The sequence below is a fragment of the Garra rufa genome, chromosome 20, assembly GCF_049309525.1.
Source record: "Garra rufa chromosome 20, GarRuf1.0, whole genome shotgun sequence".
Lineage (NCBI taxonomy): Eukaryota > Metazoa > Chordata > Actinopteri > Cypriniformes > Cyprinidae > Garra > Garra rufa.
In genome coordinates, this window is record NC_133380.1 from 13,547,105 (window position 1) to 13,567,991 (window position 20,887).

Below are 20,887 nucleotides of genomic sequence, written 5' to 3' on the forward strand. Positions count from 1 at the left end.
TATTTGAAAATAAGCTTAGACGTTTTTGGTGATGTGAGCTCCAGGGCATCAGTGTCAGCAATATTGTTCATATATATGGGCTGTCAACAACGATTATTTTGGTAATCGAGTAATCGGTCGATTATTCTGAGTATCGAGTATTCGGATATATAAATATATTGTGATAATAGAAATAGACCTAAACAAGCAATAGCCTTTAAAATGACTTAAAATACATATATAATAGCAATGAGGTAATAGTAATGAGTTCAAATAAAATATCAAAAGTAAGTAATTTTATGGTTTTACTGAACAAATACATAAAATACATAATGTGTTATAAACAATAGAATTAATGTACATTATGCATTATAACAAATACCTGCAGATGGCGCCATTGGCCTGACGATTGTTTTCTACACTTTACAGCGCAATCTAATCCTTGTTTATTATTGCCAAAACAATATTTAATTAAAATATACAGCCACTGTAATTTCTTGAATATGTGGATATCTAAACGTGTAAACATCAAAACGTGTAAACTCAGTGAGGTTTTGAGCTTTTATTTTGAACAGCTAGCATACTGATAAAGATATTGATGTATTCTCTGGTGTTTGTGAAGTTTTTTTTTTTAAGATTTATTTTTGCCATTTTTTGCCTTTATTGAGATAGGACAGATCAGAAGTGACAGGAAACAAAGTGGGAGAAAGATGGGGGCGGGATCGGGAAAGGTCCTCGAGTCGGGATTCAAACACGGGACTCCCGGAGCGCAACAGCACTGTATGTCGGCGGGCTGCCCACAAGGCTATCAACGCTGACGATTGTGAAGTTTTAAAGTGAAATTACTTTACAAATCTAATATAATGGCACACATTGCATTCACAGATTAACGTTATAATAAACCCAAGCTCACAACAATATACAGAGATGGAGTTTGAGACACTCCACACATGTAAATGATAACAGTTTGTGTGGAGCAGCATTTACTGTGAACGAAGCCGCTCTAATGCCGCGTTCCAGACAACCCGTAACCCGTGTTTTTCCGACCTTCTACCAGTGAAAGTGCACTGGAACGGCAGTCTAACCTGTGACTTCCCACTCTTGAACTCGTACTAGATCGATGTACTCCCAGTTATGAGTTCTGACGTTACATAGCCTGCGAAACAACAAGTCAGCCCTAATGGGTGCGGTGTTTATGCAAGCGGCGCACGGTGGAAAAATAGAGCTTAGGACAATATAATGTTGCAATCAAATTAATAATAATATAAAAATAATAATAATTCATAAATGTGCCCAGGTAGTTTGGCTTGACTTGCCTGGAATGCTACAAAGTCGTGAGTCGTGGTTTGAAGTGGTGATTTACCAGTTAAAAAACCTGCCTGGAACGCAGCATAAGACACACGTATGTAACCTACACGCATATATTAAACCTTCATTGCATGTAATTTTTCAACTCATTTGTAGCATTTGTGAAGACAGCATTATGTTCTATTATGATTTTTAATTAGGTTTAATATATCATGCAGTCTTGGAAAACGGTCTAATAATGCATTTCATGGATTCTCGTCCTTGAAATGCACCACTTGCGGTACTTTGCTATCAAGGCAAAATGCAATCAAGGCTTTTTTAAAACCAAATACTCGAATTGAATTGAGTTTATATATTATTGCAAGAATTATGATTATTGATGAATTATGATAGCCTTAGAGGGTTCCTCAGGTCTTACAGCCGGAGTTTTCAACAGTACAAAGTTGAGACTGTTCCCATCTGAAACATATAGGCGTGGGTGTTACACGTAACAAGTCAAAAGTGTTCCTCCAGTCACCACGAGTCGACTTTTCTCAGTCTGATGTTTTCCCTTCATTAGTAAAACCTGCAAACGGCTGTATGCTCTGGGAGAGATCTTGTCTAATTAAATAGGTCCGGGGGCAGGCAAGGTAATCTCTACCCATCCTCGCTGGGGAGGCCAGATCACAGGCCTTCTCACTTCCAGGATAGAAAGAGAAAACCGTCCCAGAATGGATTAGATCCAAGACTATAGTTGCTGTGTGAGGTTCTGTGATCCACTGACACATGTACTTATCACTTTTAATACACTGCTGAAAGATTTCAGGAATGAATATGCCTTATTAAAAGAACAGGCCATACAGTTTTAGATTGTAAGAACAGTCAACAACACTATCTAACAGCCTACACACACGACATGGCGACAGGACTCATATGGACCCGCTCCCCATGTATTGCACATACATTGCATCATATGTATTGCTCTAGACACCTTAATAATCCACCTCACTCCAGCCATTTTGAAACTGTCACAATTACTATAATAACAATTCACACAACTGTCATTGTTACAGAATGTTGCACTAGCCGTTTTATGCTGACTTTGTCTATTGTTTGTATATATAGACTGTTTATTGTCTCTCACGTCTATTCATTGTCTGTAACATTGAGTTAGTGTGCTGTACATAGTGTGTTTCTAAATGCTGATGCTTGCGTCAAGGTTTTTAAGGTTTAAGTTTTAGTCATTTTGTTTTGTTTTTGTCATTTTAAGTATTTTAAGTCAGTTTTAATTTATAAATAGTACATTACTTTTAATAGTTTATTGCAGTTAATGCTTATTTTAGTGATTGTTTTTAATGGTTTTAGTTTTAGTATAATAACCCTGATCTGGAGAAACTCTAAAGAGGCAAGTTAGCAAAGGTCACAATTAAAGTTATATGAGGGCCCTGCCTACGGGCCAGCTATCCATTCAAATTCAGGAGGGTGTCGTTCCTGGCACCACATGCCATCTCTGGAATAACAAGACAATACACTACAATTACGGGATTAGGATCGTTTACACTAATCGAGCCATAAAGGGCTATAGCACACGCCTCACACACACAATGAGATACATAGGCTCCTGGCACAATTGTTTACAACCAATGTTTCCTAATCGAATGCAAGTCACATTTTTTAGTTCTTCACCTTTTCTCGCATTTTTATGTCACCACAAAGAACAACTGTATGAATCTAAGTGTAAAAGTCGAACTTCTCAAAAATTCTCTGTTTGTTAAAGAATGCAGAAATTACAGAGTAGCATAAGTTTGTGCACCTCAAAGCTTAAGACAGTAAAACCCCTTGCTTTTAATCTTTTTATTTTGACTGCAAAGTCAGACACAGCAACCAGCTTTAGCTTATCACCGTTCTCCTATACTCCATAATTTTTGGTAATTAGTTGCTTTTATCTACGTTAACTAGACTATAGGATAACACCAGGGATGAATCGTACCTTTTTGATGTGGAACAGGCTTTTGGAGATCTCAGGATTTTAGGCTCTCCTCTGAAATCTACACTCCAGTATATATAAAGCTCTAAGCGCCTTTAGGCGTTTGATGTTTGGGGAAATCAAGGCTTTTGGAGGGTAAAGTAAATGTATATCATAATCATCACCATAAAGTTAATTTAGTATAGAAATATAGAGAATCATGAACACTAAAAAATGAAGCTAGAACCAGAAAAACATAAATGCCTTAATAATTAAGCACTGAACATAAACAATGCCACTGAACCGAACAAAACTCGCATATTTTGAGATTATTGCTGCTGAAAATGGTAAATTATTGTCATGTTTTGGCCTGTACTAATCTGTCAGACCAGGAAAAACTTTGGAATACTACAGACTGCCAAAAGTTGTAAAAAAATTAAGGAGAAGAGTGTAAAAACTGTCTGACGAACATTCATGTTTGTTTTTAGCATTTCCAATGAGGTAGGTGAAATATTAGGCTAATATGTTAATTAATACTGCTTGTATGTATCTTTACCTGTTAACCTGCTAACTAAGTCTTTCTCTGTATGATTTAGCAGCTTCCACACGTTTTTTTCCATGGTTTAGACAGCATAAATTAGCAAAAAAACATATTCAGTACATTAACTGTCCATGCTGTTGTTTACATCTGAATATCTCCAATATGGCTGTGCATCCGGGTAACTGACCAATCCGTGATCCAAATCCTGGAAGTATGTACGTTTAGTGAGAGTGTACGAAATTTCAGAAAATGGGCGAACTGCTTATTTAATTAGAGCTCGTGGTCAATACAATGGTTATTATTTTCATCCTTGGTCAAACTGAGTTTGGTGCACTTATATGAACTGTGGACTTTGTACTTCAACATTAAGTGCAAAATCAATCAAAGCAAAACTCATATGTGAAATGCCCTTTAATTCCTGCCAAGAAGAAAACACTGACTTATCCTGAGGGGAAGGACGTCAGTCTAGCCAGGTACGCCAATAAAGCCAGACACACTGCCAGTTTCACCTTATTCTGCCAAGCTACAAGGCCAAGACATGCTATGAACTCCCTAACATGACAAATAACAACGAGTCCTCCAAAATGACACACTGAGCAGAGGAACGACTGTGAGAGCTATAGGGGTGAAGTAGTTTTGGTCGGATGGTAATAATCACTCTGGGAGAAAGAGATTATTTCAGCAGGTCCTAGCTTGACCTACATGGCTTAATCTTTTTTTTGGGTCAAATCAGTTTATTCCTGGACCTGGCCGGGTTCAAAACACATTGCATGGCATCGAAATGAAATAATTTCATCCTATTCGATCTAACTGCATATGTTTGTAAATGTGGAAAAAAGTGCAGGGAGAAATCTCCATCTTTTCAGTGCTGTATCCATGCACTGGATTTATCCCCATGCACTGCAGCTTAACATCCTCTTATAATTAAAGCTATACAGCAGCACCCAGCGCTGAGGCTATGATCCACATGAGGCTATGATCTCCTCAGAGGCTTGACAAGGGCGCTGAGGCTGAAGCATTTTATTTCAAAGCAGGGGCCTGGTTGCATCGGCCCATGCAGTTGAAATGATGAAGGGGTTTTAAATCACATATGTTATTGATATCACTATTTCATGGATATGAGTTGGATGTTGCTTTGCATTTAGTGCTGCATCCAAGCAACTGGCATATTTATTTTTTCTCTCTCCACACCCAACCCGGACGTTTCATGTAAAATGCATAATTTTCTCATAAAATAGCCGTTTTTAAGATACCTTGTCTCGTCGTGTTTAAATGTCACATCACCGATAACCTTTAGGTTAGATTTATCCTTATCTCGAATTTAATTCTGTTAGAGCAGCTGGGTGGGTGCAGCGCCAGTTTAATATGACATAAGAACAAATATTTTATTTATATTAGTCCGGGTTTATAATAGGGATGTTCAAAAATAGACATAATGCATATTTTTTAATGTGTTAGCGCAGTCGAAAGCGATTATGCAATTATGCGTTTTAGAGACACTATGGATTCCATTTTATTCTGATCGACAAAATAGTATTTTAAAATGAAAATTATGTTATACCTGCAGAGATAGCTGTTGCGTAAATCCATTTTAATAAGCAGTTAAATATAAATAGCTATGGCACCTACACGCCCCTCTCTCCAAACAGCTGCTGAAAACGACCCAGACTGTTTCCTAATGTCTTAAAAATCTTACCGATCACACATATAGTCTAAAAAACAACCTGTATTAGCTGGTTAATGTGTGTCGAGGCGTTTTTCGGTTCGGAGAGAAAAGCGCAACCGGTCACGGTGCAGGTGTTGGTTACGCATACAGGCGTGTGACACATTATAATTTGCTCGGCAAAGCTTCGAGGCAGTGTCTACATGTGACTTGATACATATAAGCTTCATATTCATTCATTCTTTTCCAATACATCGCACTTCATGTATAAAATCTCCAAGCCATAATTTACGCGTAATGGTCTACTTACGCACAGCCTCCAGTTTTGGATCCAGCGCACTGGCGGTTTGCTGAATTTTGCCTATTTTGTTCTGCAAAGCCCAAACCCGTTGGTTTGTGTTTACTATTTCGTTCTCAAGCTCCTGAAATAAGGAGCAGGCGTGTTTGGACAGGTCGGAGAGCTGCCGCAGGGTCCGGGATAGAGCCACATTGGTGATGGAGCACAGATCCTCGAACAGTAACCCTTCATCATTAGGGATGGGATGTCTGCACAGCAGCTGGGGCTCAACGATCCGTTTGGCAAAAGGCATTTTTTAGTAGGTAAATGCAAATCCCCCATAAATAAACCAATCAACTAATCCAACAGAAGATTCTGGTGCCTGTCAAGCAAAAATCCACGAATCCTCCGCGCAACCCGCCATCACTTCAGTTCTCCCGTTAGAGGAGATCACACAGGGATGGAGGTTTCTCGGTGAAAATCTCTGCTCCTCCTCTGCTCCTGGATGCCTTTTGGTAGGCTAGTGGGTTTTTGAGGGCTTTGAGGCTGAGGTTGGATAGAGAGAGGCTTTGCAAAAACACGGACTGGTCTACTTGCGCCAGGAGCGGAGAGAAACTCCGCATTCTACTATGGCGAAGCCGACGCTCATGAATATTAATTAGAACACGATGACGTCGCCGTGAAAGCGTCCAGTCAGGCGCCTCGTTAATATTCAAGAGCAAGGCCTTAAGCGTAGTAGGCTTTATAAGAAAAGCTTCCATGGACGAAGATCTACACACGTTAATATAGCTTTGATTAATTCATCTTGTCAAGCCACCAGTGTTCTAGAAGGTGTTCTATAAATAATTTGTTAGATAGTCTTAAATACTGAGGTAATCTAATGTAGACTACTGTTTTAAAAAAAGTATTGGCCTATACAATTTTTACCTCGCTTATTAATTGGTTAAAACTGACCTTGCGTTACAAAACAACGTCTCTTCTACAGCTATAGGCAGCTCAAGTCTTTTCAGTCTGCTGAATTAAATAAGTTCATTCACTAACCCTGACTTTGTCATAAATGCTCCATTGTGATCAGTGTTGGGAAAGTTCTTTTTCTACGTGAACTAGTTCAAAGTTCAGTTCACACATTTTAAAATGAACTAGTTCAGTTCATAGTTCATAATTCAAATTTTTTGAACTAAGTTCGCAGGTTCCAAAATGAACTAGTTCATAGTTCTTTTACTTTTTCAAGTATGTTGCTGCAAGCTGTTACCCTAAGAATACTGGCATTTTCCAGTTGTTGCCCCTCATTCAGTCCACACTCGTATCCAGCTGCAGCTTTCACCCTACAGTATATTCTCAGAAACATGAGGAAGAACGTGCTGCTTGAATAAGCTCTATTTTGTTGGACTGGTTATTTATTATTTTATTTTTATAATATACACCACCATTCAAAAGTTTGGGGTCAGTAAATTTTTATTGTTTCTTTTTTTTTTTTTTAAGAAATTAATACTTTTATTTACTAAGGATGTATTAAGTTAATGATTAAAAGTTTATTAAAAGTTAATAATAAATCATTTAGATTGTTAGAAAATATTTATATATTAAATAAACACTGTACTTTTTAAACTTGTTATTGATAAAAGAATCCTGGAAAAAAAATCACAGGTTGCAAAAAAATATTTGGCAGCACAATCGGTTATCTATCATTGATCATTCTAATAATAAATCAGCATATTAGAATGATTTCTGAAGAATCATGTGACACTTAAGACTGGAGTAACAGCTGATAAACAAAAATCAGCTTTTCATCCCAGGAATAAATTCTATTTTAAAGTATGTTAAAAAAAAAAAACAACAACATTATTTTATTTGTAAAAACATGCAATATTACTTTTTTTCTGTATTTTTAATCAAATAAAAACAGCCTTGATGAGCATAAGAAACTTCTTTAAAGACAAGTCTTAAACATTTGAACGCTAGTGTAACATTTTGTTACCTGTTTTGCAAGGGAAGTAATAAAATATTATAATATTAGCAAACATTTACTTTCACCCTACAGTATATTCTCAGAAACATGAGGAAGAACGTGCTGCTTGAATGTTTTTTAATGAGGAATTAAGAAAGAAATTAAAAAATTATTTTCGGTGGACATATGACGTTTCATTCATAAAGTAGTACCCGCTACCTTCATCGGATTTTGCCTCCATTCATTCTTCGCAATTTGATGACGCATGCGCGGTGCGACTCTGTGGTGGCTGCTGTTGCCGTCTTTCTCCCTATATAATAAGGCCCGTTTTAGATTGTGTTGTAGCGGTTGTAGCGTAGATATTGTACAGTCCGTGGTTATAGCCGGGATTTTGCCTGGCTCCATGGAAATCTGGCACTCTCTAGAACAAAATTGAACTACGAGAGAACGATGTTCATAAACGCCAGAATGAGCGCGTTCACGTTCACGTTCATCAGGCAGATATACAGCACGTTCAGTTCACGTTCACCCAAATTATGAACGAGTTCATGAACGATCGTTCAATGAACTCGTTCAGGCACAACACTGATTGTGATTGCTACAAAGGTGACAGCGTGTGCCTCTTTTTGGAAACGCAAAGTTTGCGGTTACATCATTGCATTGGTTTTCCGGTTAGGGGTACCGTTTGGATAAACTCTACATCCACTCTTTTGTCGAGGACTTAGAGATGCTTAGGGTTTAAAGACACGCAAGCTGAGCTAATGGTTAGTATAGTGGTATGGCTAGATCTGAGACATGAAAGTTGGAAGTTACTTGGAAGCTTTTTAGAATTTAATCTCTATTCTTAAAATAAAAAGATTACTATTTTTAATATGTACCGTCATGAGATTCGCGCCATATGTGTGGAGAGCAGCCTCTCGTGGTGAAATCAGTGCAGCAGCTAAAAAATCAAAGCGCATAAAGAAATATCACCACCTGGTGGTCCTATTGTACAATAACACTAGACCACAGGACACAGTATTATTTTATTTTTATGAACAGAAAATAAAGACATAACCTGATTAACAGAGCTTCAGAGTTTCTCTTGTACTTACAGTGCCTTGCCAAATTATTCATTCCCCTTCATTTTTTTCACATTTTGTTATGTAGCTGCCTTATGTTAAACTACTTTAAATTATCTTTTTTCCTACATCAATCTACACTCCCTAAGCCAAAAGTGTATGCATAAGGGTTTTTAGCTCAAGGTCTGCATTTAAAGTCACATCAGAAGTGTTCAGCTGGGATTAGGACTTCTTCCACACTGACTGAATCAATCATTTCTTACTGAACCTTGCCTTATACACAGAGGCACTGTGATGTTAGAATTGAAAAGGGTCATGTCCAAACTTTTGCCATAAAATTAGAAGCACACAATTCTCTAGAATGTCATTATATGCTTAAACATTAAGGTTTGTACTCATGGAAATTACTTTAGTAGTCAAACCGGTTCATTAGAAGGCAATACACTGTTTGCAAGTTAGATCTGCACTACTTTTAAATACATTCAGAACTCTAAAAGAAAATATTAACTATATTTTAGATAAAAAAAAAATGGGAGTAACTAAAAGAAATAAAGATAATGTAGTGATTAATCCTGATTTTTTATTGGTTAACATTTAATCTTAAGTGCTGACAAAGACAAACTTTACCTTAACCCGACCTCGCTTTAAACCCTCACAGAAAAACCATAAAACAATACGAGAGATAAAAGTGCATCTCTGATTTATGGATGAGCTAACATAAACGGATCAACCAGCTCTGTTAGCAATGTACTTAAACAGTCTCAAAGTTGAAATGAAAAATGTGTGCATGGACATTGTGTTTAATAATTGTAAATGTGAAGGTGGGGTTGAAAACTGTGGAAAGCCTCTAAATTACAGTGTGTTTGTTTCAAAATTGTTTCATTTGAATAGTTCATGGAATTATTCCAGACGAAATTGCAAATAGTTATCTACATTCCTCATGTTCCAACTGCAACATCTTTCTGTTCAATCAAATTTATTATTTAATATTTTAACATTATTATAACATTTATCTAGGAACTCTCTGAGTCATCAGCTTATCTTGATAAAGATCTACTTAACAGCCGTTATTTATGCTTTTATAGGCTTAGATTATGTTTGCACAATGGACTTTCTGCTCAAAGCAATAAACACAGGTCTAACTCTTTGCAAAAATATTTCAATTTAAAGTATTTTTGGTGTATTTTACTTTAGATTTCACTAATGAATACACCAGGGATGGCTGCTATATAAAGCACATTTATTTAAAATCTAAATAATGAAAAACTGAAATTGTAAATTTGTTATATTAGATCACTTTCATTCATTGCTGAGTCATAGTGAAACAATATTATGTTTTTAACATTATGGAGAGATGTGATGTTACTCCTCTAAACAATCTGATTTACAATAACATCAAAATGAAGGACAGATGTGCCATTTCAAAGAATGAGAATATTTTACAGACTTTAAGGTCTTGGCTAGTAAATAACATCCCAGAATACTATGACAACCACTTAGCAACTGCTTTAAAAACCTGAGCAACCATCAAGAACACTCTAGCATCAAAACAGCAAATATAAATATTAATACAAATATAAATATGCTCATTTCAGCAGATAATATGTTACGCAACATCCAGTTAGACTCCTTCCTGGAACCATCCCACCTGCATTCAAGCACAACATTGCACCATTAGGTTATGGCACTGGTCAAAGAGCAAAGCAATCGAGAGTCTTCGATAAAACCACGCATGGGGAAAGCAACAGTGTCAGTGTTGGTGGGACAAGAGCTGTCGTGATGTTCATTCGCTGGCTCCTGTTTTTGGCTATGGCCTCTGTGGCCTGCTCTCAGACCGTGGAGGAAAGCGCAAAGGAATTCTTGAAGAGATTTGATGATGAGGCATCTAATCTCATGTACCAGTATTCCCTCGCATCCTGGGCCTACAACACAGACATCTCCCAGGAAAATGCAGATAAAGAGGTAAGTGTGAAAAGCATCTTTTCCAATCAGTTCTTGACCACTGAAATCACAAACTATCTCATTTTGGGGCGGTGAACAACATGAGTAGCTGGAAATATATGTTATGACAAATTCAAGAAGAAGAACCTCCAGAACAAAAACATACAGTTTATGTACTCACCCCCTTGTCATCTAAAATGTTCAGGTCTTTCTTTGTTCAGATGTGAAATTTTTTTTGGACGACTACATTTTAGGATTTCTGTTCATATAATGGACTTCTATGGTGCCCTAGAGTTTGAACTTCCTAAATGCAGCTTCAAAGGACTCTAAATGATCCAAGCCAAGGAAGAAGGGTCTTATCTAGCAAAATGATCGGTTATTTTCTAAAAAAGTTTACAATTTATATAGCTTTTAACCTTAAATGCTCATCTTGTCTAGCTGTGCATCAACTCAGGTTCAGACAGTTATGGTATGTCGAAAAACTCATTTTCTCCTTCAACTTCTCAATCGTCCTTCATCGCTGCAGAAGTACCGACACAGTGTTTACAAAGAACACGCAAAGAAGGTAAAACACCCTTTACAAAAAAGAAAAAAAAAAAAAGAAAAACAGATGTAGGATGATTTTGAAGTTGGAGGAGAAAAGGAGATGGGAGTTTTTCGACATACCCTTACTGTCTTGAACCGGAATACACAGAGTTTACGCAGAGCTAGACAAGACGAGCATTTGAGGTTAAAAAGTATATAAATTGTACATTTTTTTTTTAGAAAATAACTGATCGTTACGCTAGGTAAGACCCTTCTTCCTCGGCTTAGATCATTTAGAGTCCTTTGAAGCTGCATTTAAACTGCATTTTGGAAGTTCAAACTCAGGGGCACCATAGAAGTCCATTATATGGAGAGAAATCCTGAAATGTTTTCCTCAAAAAACATTTCTTTACGACTGAAGAAAAAAAAGACATGAACATCTTGAATGACAAGGGGGTGAGTACATTATCTGTAAAGTTTTGTTCTGGAGGTAAACTTCTCCTTTAAAGGTTGTATCAGCGATTTATAGCCTAAAACATAAAGTGTCAAATTCAGCTGACCTTTATTCACGATCCGCTCGCTGCCTGCCCCATAAATTGTCTGTGAAAAAACCGCGTCTCTCTGGTCAGCCTAGGGTCCGAGATATGCCAAAAAAACAATCGGCGCTATCAACAATAACCACAGATAAACAAACCGTGTTCCAACCAATCAGCGTCAGGGGGTTCGTGTTGTGGACTTTCCTACTGGTGCAGGGATGTGAGGGAGGCGGAGCGAAAGTCCACAACACCAAACCCCTGACGCTGATTGGTTGGAACAATGTTTGTTTTTGCTGTGGAAAGGTTGGTAGTGCCGATTGTTTTTTTGGCATATCTCGGACCCTAGGCTGACCAGAGAGACGCGGTTTTTTCACAGACAATTTATGGGGCAGGCAGCGAGCGGATCGTGATGAAAGATAAGCTGAATTTTACACTTTATGTTTCAGGCTAGAAATCGCTGATACAACCTTTAAGCATCTACAAACCTATTGCAATCACAAACTATCACATTTCTGAGGAAAATATGATTGTATCATGAGTTAAGCATATTTTCTTGTCTTTTGCAGACTGTTTTTAACTTGTTCAAATATTGAAAAAATAAAACCTAATTTTTGGATAAAACATCAGTGGTAACTAAATATGGGTGTTCATCATGAGTTCTCTTCAACTCTTTTTAGGCTGCAGCATATGCAATCTGGAGCGAGTACTACGGTAAAATGTCTGATGAGTCTCGTGCTTATCCCATTGATCAAATCTCTGATCCACTGATTAAAATCCAGCTCCAAAAACTTCAAGATAAAGGATCAGGGGTGCTTTCACCAGACAAGGCTACTGAAGTAAGCATGATATTGACGTTTTATAATAACATAACCCAGACACTGGAACTGTCTTTCATACTGTTTATAGAGTTTCACATCTCCTATGGTAATGTGGCAAACGTGCTAAAACTAATGTGACTCAAATCCCTTGTGTATCACAGCTGAGCAACATCATGTCAGAGATGAGCACTATTTACAACACAGCGACTGTGTGTAAAATTGACAACCCCACTGACTGTCAGACTTTGGAGCCAGGTAATGTCAGCCGCACATGTATCACCATCCTATTGATAAAGTGAAATCTCAGTATCATAAAGCAAACGCCTTGTTTCTGTATTCACAATAATAAAAGTGTTTGTGATAGGCTGCTATTATCAGTTCCATTCATGAATGTAAATTGAAAAAGGGAACTGTCAGTTTCTATTCTCAATTCTATTGTTAAAAGGGGAAATGAATTCTGAAACATAAGGTGAATCACAGGTAAAATGATCCAGAAACCTTTGTTTAGTGTGTTATGTTCCTTAAAAAATATATATTCATTTATTTGGATATCAAGAAATGTTTCATGAGCAGCAAAATGATTCTGAAAGATCATGTGACACCAAAGACTCACAGCTGCTTTTGTTTACAAAAATGTATAATTGTACTTCTTTTTCTAATCAAATTAAAGCAGACTTGTTAAGTTTAAGAGACTTCAAAATGATGAAAAATTCTTAGCAACCCCCAACTTTTAAACGGTAGTTCCAACTTGTTACTGTGATGTCAAGATCAATCCAAATACATCTGCATTTAAACCTGACTTCAATGAATTTTTTTATTCACTAGGCCTAGAGAGTATCATGGCAAACAGCAAGGACTACTATGAGCGTCTCCATGCATGGGAGGGCTGGAGAGTGTCTGCTGGGATGAAGATGAGACCCCTTTATGAGAGATATGTGGACTTGAAGAACGAAGCCGCCAAACTTAACAGTATGAGCTCTTTTCTTAATTTTATGACATAAGCTTTTAATAAGCATAAATGCCTTTGCTTTTACTGCTTTGATTTTATGGACAGCTGATAAGGTGGTGACAAAGTTCAAGACTTTTTACGTCATTTTTTTTATTAAAGATTATGCAGACCATGGAGATTACTGGAGGGGGGATTATGAAACCTTTGACGAACCCATTTACAGTTACTCCCGAGACCATGTTATGGAAGACGCCAGGCGCATTTACCAGGAGGTCAGTGGAAAGAAGTCCAAACGAGTCAAACACTCTTAAAAATAAAGGTTCCAGAAGGTGATGAAAGAACCATTCACTGAACAGTTTTTTTTATTAGTGTGCAGAACATTTAAAAAATCTAACATCTAGGGATGTTGAATGTTCCTAATGGAAATGACAAAAAAGAACTTTGCATTTAAAAATGAAGTTTTTCTTTGGCTTTGATTCTGAAAACTCACTCTTAATATGATATTTCAGATCTTACCTTTGTACAAAGAGCTTCATGCTTATGTGAGAGCAAAACTGCAAGAAGTCTATCCTGGACACATCGCCTCTGAGGCTTGCCTTCCAGCACATCTGCTTGGTAACATATGCAATATTATAAAGTGATTTTCATTGTCCAAACTGTGATATTAAATGACATATATGTGACCCTGGACCACAAATCCAGTCTTAAGTAGAATGGGTATAATGCAACAATATCCAAAAATAATTGTATGGGTCAAAATGATACATTTTTCTTTTATGCCAAAAATCATTAGAAAATTAAGTAAAGATTTTGCTCCATGAATAAATTTTCTAACGTAAATATATCAAAACGTAATTTTTGATAAATGAAGATATTAATTCCAATACCTCTTACACTACCAAACAGACATTAATGGAAAGCTTATTTATTCAGATTTCAGATGATGTATAAATCTCAATTTTAAAAAAATGTACCCTTACAACTGGTTTTGTGGTCCAGGGTCACATATTAGAATAAATATATGCTATTAGGATATACTGTTGCTTAAGATTAAAAGTGGGGATAATGCTGACATTTTCTGACTTTTCACATTCAGGTGATATGTGGGGACGATTTTGGACCAACTTATATCCTCTCATGATCCCGTATCCAGAAAAGCCTGATATCGACGTGAGCTCTGAAATGGTAGCCCAGGTAAGACATGTGACCATATATATATATATATATATATATATATATTTTTTTTTTTTTCCTGTTCTATACTTTTTGGTCTGAGCTAAGCATCTTTTCATCTCTAAAGTTTTATCATATATATATTTAAATGTCCAGATTAAAGGTCTATTTATTTGATCAAAGATCACATGTAATCTATGCTATTGAACATTTTGTTTTTTTTATCTGGAGCAATAAATGATTATGGAGTTGTAAATGATGAAGCTAATTATTTGATACCATTTCAGAGCTGGGATGAAATGCGCCTGTTTAAAGAGGCAGAAAAGTTCTTCATGTCTGTAAACATGTCTGCAATGTTTGACAACTTCTGGACAAACTCAATGTTTGTTAAGCCTGAAGGAAGAGACGTGGTTTGTCATCCTACCGCATGGGACATGGGAAACAGAGAGGACTTCAGGTGGGGTGATAAATGTTTGGTAATGATTAACTGGTAGATAAGATACAGTTTGAAACAACTGAATTCTGTTACATACTTGCCAAAAAGAACTGATTGTTTCTAATGTGTTAAAAGTTATTAAGAGCAACACTGTTATTATTTTTTACAGAATCAAAATGTGCACTAAAGTGAACATGGACGATTTCTTAACTGTTCACCATGAAATGGGTCATAACCAGTACCAAATGGCTTATCGTCACCACTCGTATCTGCTGAGGGATGGCGCGAATGAAGGTTTCCATGAGGCTGTGGGAGAGATCATGTCCCTTTCTGCTGCCACTCCTTCTCACCTAAAGTCACTGGGACTTCTACCTCCTGACTTCAAACAGGACTATGGTACCTGTCTAAATAATCAGAAACTGATTTCAGAACAAGAACATGCTTTACCTAAACCTAAAAACTTTTATTCTTGTATTTACAGAGACAGATATTAACTTCCTTCTGAAGCAGGCCCTCACCATCGTGGGCACTTTGCCATTCACCTACATGCTGGAGGAATGGAGGTGGCAAGTCTTCAAAGAGACTATCCCCAAAGAGGAGTGGATGCTCCGCTGGTGGGAAATGAAGTGAGTGAGAGAAAACATACACTAAAAATTATTAGAATCCAAACATTATGAAATCTTATTCAGTTCCACGGATCTATGGCTCATAACAACATTTGTTACTGCAGGAGAGAACTAGTTGGAGTGGCTGAGCCTGTGCCCAGAAATGAGTTGTACTGTGACCCACCTGCACTTTTCCATGTTTCTGGGGATTATTCTTTTATCAGGTAATGTCAAACCTCAATATCGATTTTTAATCAAATCATTTGTACAGCACGAGTCGTTCTGCAGACGTACTAGTTCGTTCAGTGACGTTCCCTCACTATTGAATCTTCAGCGAGACCGCCGTAATTAACAAAGTAAGCGCGAAATAATGACAAGAAACGTCTTCATATTGAGCTGTTCTCGCGGGCTGCCGGGATAAACAAACATTTAACGCGACAACTGTCCGGTTCATAAACAAATATGGTTCATTTTACTGAATCAAAACATACATCGTAACTACGGTTGCCCGATTCACGAATGCTAATGACTCATTTGAGTCGGTTCTCTCAAGTGAATTAAAAATACAGCGTGAGCAATGTAGCAGGCAAACAGGGTAGCCCAATTACCAAAACAAATGCCATATTTTCCAGTCATACATTTATATATATTGTGTATTTGAAATGTTCTGTATAATTTTGATATCCATCTTTTCACACTGAGGACAACTGACTCATACGCAACTACTACAGAAGGTTCAAATGCTCACTGATACTGATACAACAATGCATTAAGAGCCAGGGATGAAAACTTTTTGAATTTAAAGATCAGGGTATATCTAACTTATTTTGTCATCTAGGCCTAGGGAACCTGTAAGAATCTTCTGTAGCTTCTGTAGGGCAGTATTAAATGAAAAAATATGATATTTAGGCAAAAAAAGAAAAATGTACACATCCTCATTCCGTCCAAAAGTTAAAGGAGTAGTTCAATTTCATAAAAAGAATTTACAGATAATGTACTTACCCCCTTGTCATCCAAGATGTTCGTTTTTCTTAAACATAGAGAAATGGTGTTTTTTGAGGAAAACATTTCAAGATTTCTCTCAAAATAATGGACTTCTATCATGCCCCCGAGTTTGAACTTCCAAAATGCAGTTTAAATGCAGCTTCAAGAGGCTCTAAACAATCACAGCCGAGGAAGAAGGGTCTTATATAGCAAAACGATTGGTTATTTTCTAAAAACATTTACAACTTATATACTTTTTAATCTCAAACGCTCGTCTTGCCGAGCTAGACAAGACGAGCATTTGAGGTTAAAAAGTATATAAATTGTAATTTTTTTTTTTAGAAAGTTCATTTTGGAAGTTCAAACTTCAAACTCCATTATATGGAGAGAAATCCTGAAATGTTCTACTCAAAAACATTATTTCCTTACGACTGAAGGACATGAACATCTTGGATAAAAAGAGGGAGAGTGTATTATCTGTAAATTTTTGTTCTGAAAGTGAACTACTCCTTTAATGTATAGCTTTTCCTTCTGAAGCATTAGTGAGCATTTGAACCTTCTGTAATAGTTGCACATGAGTCCCTCAGAAAAGATGAATCTCAAAATCAGTCATTGTTGGAAAGAGTTTAAATTCACAAAAATGATGATAAACCAAAGAATCTGTGGGACCTGAAGGACTTTTCTGAAGGCAGTTAAACTGTTCAGGACAAACAAGGAACTTATGAACATCTATGGCTAAAAAACACACACAGTATTAAGAATCAAGTGTATGTAAACTTTTAAAAAGGGGTCATTTTTCTAAATTCAACCATTATTTTCTCTCGTGGGCTATATGTAAACATCTGTTGTGTGAAATATCAAATTCAGGTCAGTCCTTAATAAAAAAAAAAATATCATGCATTTTGTATGATCCCTCTTATTTTGGTAAAATAATTTTGCTGATTCTGCAAGGTCAGGTGTATGTAAACTTTTGACCTCAACTGTAGGTTAATGGCCATATGAACAACCATGTCTTGTTTCTCTAACAGGTACTTCACTAGAACCATATATCAGTTTCAGTTCCAAGAGGCCTTATGTCGGGAAGCCGGCCACACTGGTCCCCTTTACACATGTGACATTACAAACTCAACCAAAGCTGGTAACAAACTCAGGTATGGAAATTGCTTTGGGTCTTTTATATTGCTTTTTGATATAGCATATGTTCAATAAATAACTCCAGTATTTTTTCATATCAGGAAAACATAACTCTTATAAACTAGTGAATATTTGGTCCGCAGGCATATGCTTGAGTTAGGCAGATCCATGTCTTGGACTCGTGCTCTGGAAGAGGTTGCAGGAACTACGAAGATGGACTCTCAGCCACTGCTACATTACTTCAGCACTCTCATGGACTGGCTAAAGGTGGAGAACCAGAACAACAACCGAGTGCCCGGCTGGGACGTCAGTATTAACCCAAGTTAGTATTTACTATTGGTTCAATTATATTACTTTCGTGACTTCATCCATCAATACATCAATAAATAAATCACATACTGTATGTTTTTAAATTGGGTGTACTTACTTCACAGCATCCCCTATAAGTGAAGAAGATGCAAATGCATTCAAAGTCAGAATAAGCCTAAAATCTGCCATGGGAGATGATGCAGTAAGTCTTTTTTCATTTTTAACAAACGTAATGAATTACAGATAAAAATGAAACATGCTTTTGCTAATTACTGTTCATTTTTTAATCTCCAGTACACTTGGAATACAAATGACATGTATCTCTTTAAGTCCACCATGGCTTTTGCCATGCGCCAGTACTACTTGGAAGAAAAGGGAGTCGAAATGAATTTCCTGTAAGTATTATGTCTTCTAATTCTTCAGTAATTGCACAATTCAGAGTTTGATTGAATCATTTTCATTATGAAACTGTGACACTGCACAACATATTTGTTGCTCACAGGCCAGAGAGCATCAACACATATGATGAAACTCCCAGAGTCTCCTTTTATTTTGTTGTGATGGATCCAACCAAACCAGACACAGTCATTCCTAAGGCAGATGTAGAAGCAGCTATCTGGTATATCTTTAAACCATATTATATAAAAATATGGAAACAATTTGACCATTAAATATACATAGCATTGTTACTTTTTCGAACTAATTATAGATTGTATGAATATTGGGTGCTGTGACATAATTAAGGGAAACTTCTGAAGTGTTTCCAGTGACAGAACTTCCCTTTTTTAACTCCTTACAGGCTGTCTAGAGAGCGCATCAATGGTGCATTTTTACTGGATGATGAAACACTGGAGTTTGTTGGGTTGCGGGCAACATTAGCTCCACCAAAAGAGGAAAAAGTCACAGTTTGGCTGGTGGTATTTGGAGTGGTCATGGGTGTAACTGTGTTTGGGGGGATCTACCTCATTACCACAGGGATATTAAACAGGAAGAAGTAAGTACTGCATGGGAAACACTTCAAGAATGAGTCAATGATTGAAAGCGGCTAGAGCCAGTTTAGTGACAGTGAAGATTATGTCACTCTTGTCCATTGACATTTTTTTGGTAGAACTACATCATCATAACAGCTACAGTTGAAGTCAATAGTTTACATACACCAAAAGTCCACAAGAGAAAATAATAGTTGCATTTATATAAATGACCCTGTTCAAAAGTTTACGTACACTTGATTCTTAATACTGTGTTTTTACCTGAATGATCCACGTTTTTTTTTTTTTTTTTTTAGAAATAGTTGTTCATGAGTCCCTTGTTTGTCCTGAACAGTTGAACGGCCTGCTGTTCTTCAGAAAAATTATTTAGGTTCCACAAATTCTTTCGTTATCAGCATTTTTGTGTATTTGAACCCTTTCTAACAATGACAGTATGTTTTTGAGTTCCATCTTTTCACAATGAGGACAACTGAGGGACTCATATGCAACTACTACAGAAGACTCAAATGCTCACTGATGCTGTAGAAGTAAACCCATTAAGAGCTGGGTTTTGAAATTCATGGTAAATGTAACTTATTTACATGTAAGTATATTCTGTAGCTTCTGAATGGCAGTACTAAATGAAAACAAAAATGAGATTTAGGCAAAATAAGAAAAATGTACACATCTTCATATTGTTCAAAGGTTTACACCCCTGGCTCTCAATGCATCGTGCTTGCTTCTAAAGCATCAGTGTGCGTTTGAACATTCTATTGTAGTCCCTCAGTTGTCCTCAGTGTGAAAAGCTGGATCTCAAAATCAAACGGTCATTGTTGAAAAGGGTTCAAATACACAAAGACACAAGAAAAAAAAAAAATGCATTGCAAAAACAAGAAACTCATGAACAACTATCACAAAACACACACACACACACACACACACACACACACACACACACACACACACACACACACACACACACACACACACACACACACACACACACACACACACACACACACAGCTGTAGATCATTTAGGTAACAACACAGTATTAAGAATCAAGTGTATGTAAACTTTTGAGCTAGACTATATGTAAACTTCTTTTAAGTTAAATATTCTGCAAGGTGTGTGTAAACTTTTGACCTCAAATCTATATGCATTGTGAAAAATATAAAAAAAAAAAAAAATACAAAAAGATGACATGATCCAACAATGGTTCAGTGTAATAAACATTTTATTTTTAACATCCAAGATAAACATTGTAATAATTAATGTTAACAAAAAATAAGCTTGACCACAATAAGTGTGGTATTGAATTTCATTAGTGCAAAACTTTTTTTTTCTAAGGAAAGCTAAGAAGGCTGATGAATCTGTGAACCCATATGAGAATTCAGACAATGGAGAAGTCAACAAAGCCTTCGAGGAACACACAGAACAAACAGGACTGTAAAGAAAAAAGATGCTTCTTAAAAAATAACTTAGGAAGTGAGAGCGATGAAAAACGTCTACACTACGGCATACTTTTGGAATGGTTTGTGTGATGTCTTTTTTCTGGTGTGTTCGCGAGTGTTTATTTCAATTACTGATGTTAAAGTAAAAGATACATTAACACATAATGTTAAGAATTATAAACTTAAATGTCTATTTGCTTATACACACAAATGTAAATAATTATAACATTAAGGTTAATATGATAAATATATTGATATAGTATTTAATGTATTTTTTTAAATACTATATAAACATAGCCAGTGCTATGGTAATAAAAATATTCAGCTGATTTTG

At 36.5% G+C, this 20,887-nt stretch overlaps 2 protein-coding genes across 2 annotated transcripts in view; one reads left to right on the plus strand and one right to left on the minus strand.

The window, feature by feature from the left end:
* nhsb (Nance-Horan syndrome b (congenital cataracts and dental anomalies)) overlaps positions 1-6,114 on the minus strand; it is a 75,442-nt gene extending 69,328 nt beyond the window's left edge. Inside the window, exon 1 of the mRNA XM_073826040.1 lies at positions 5,747-6,114. Within this exon, the coding sequence (XP_073682141.1) occupies positions 5,747-6,026 (280 nt within the window). The 5' untranslated portion in view covers positions 6,027-6,114. The remainder of the gene's footprint in view (positions 1-5,746) is intronic.
* A 4,349-nt stretch (positions 6,115-10,463) lies between these two features.
* Positions 10,464-20,882, plus strand: ace2 (angiotensin I converting enzyme 2). The gene is made up of 18 exons (XM_073826192.1): positions 10,464-10,684; positions 12,402-12,560; positions 12,704-12,797; positions 13,368-13,511; positions 13,651-13,763; positions 14,001-14,106; positions 14,588-14,685; positions 14,952-15,121; positions 15,270-15,496; positions 15,582-15,726; positions 15,831-15,929; positions 17,718-17,840; positions 17,967-18,145; positions 18,258-18,334; positions 18,427-18,527; positions 18,635-18,751; positions 18,932-19,126; positions 20,450-20,882. The coding sequence occupies exons 1-18, from the start codon at positions 10,502-10,504 to the stop codon at positions 20,550-20,552; spliced, it is 2,433 nt and encodes an 810-aa protein (XP_073682293.1). The 5' UTR covers positions 10,464-10,501; the 3' UTR covers positions 20,553-20,882.
* The last annotated feature ends 5 nt before the right edge of the window (positions 20,883-20,887 follow it).

Excerpts from the sequence above, each read along its gene's own strand:
- ace2 (XM_073826192.1), top strand. The coding sequence starts at position 10,502 with ATGTTCATTCGCTGGCTCCTGTTTTTGGCTATGGCCTCTGTGGCCTGC. Across the intron at positions 12,798-13,367 it reads CTGTCAGACTTTGGAGCCAG|GCCTAGAGAGTATCATGGCA; the intron begins GTAATGTCAGCC and ends TTTATTCACTAG. Across the intron at positions 17,841-17,966 it reads AAAGCTGGTAACAAACTCAG|GCATATGCTTGAGTTAGGCA; the intron begins GTATGGAAATTG and ends TTTGGTCCGCAG.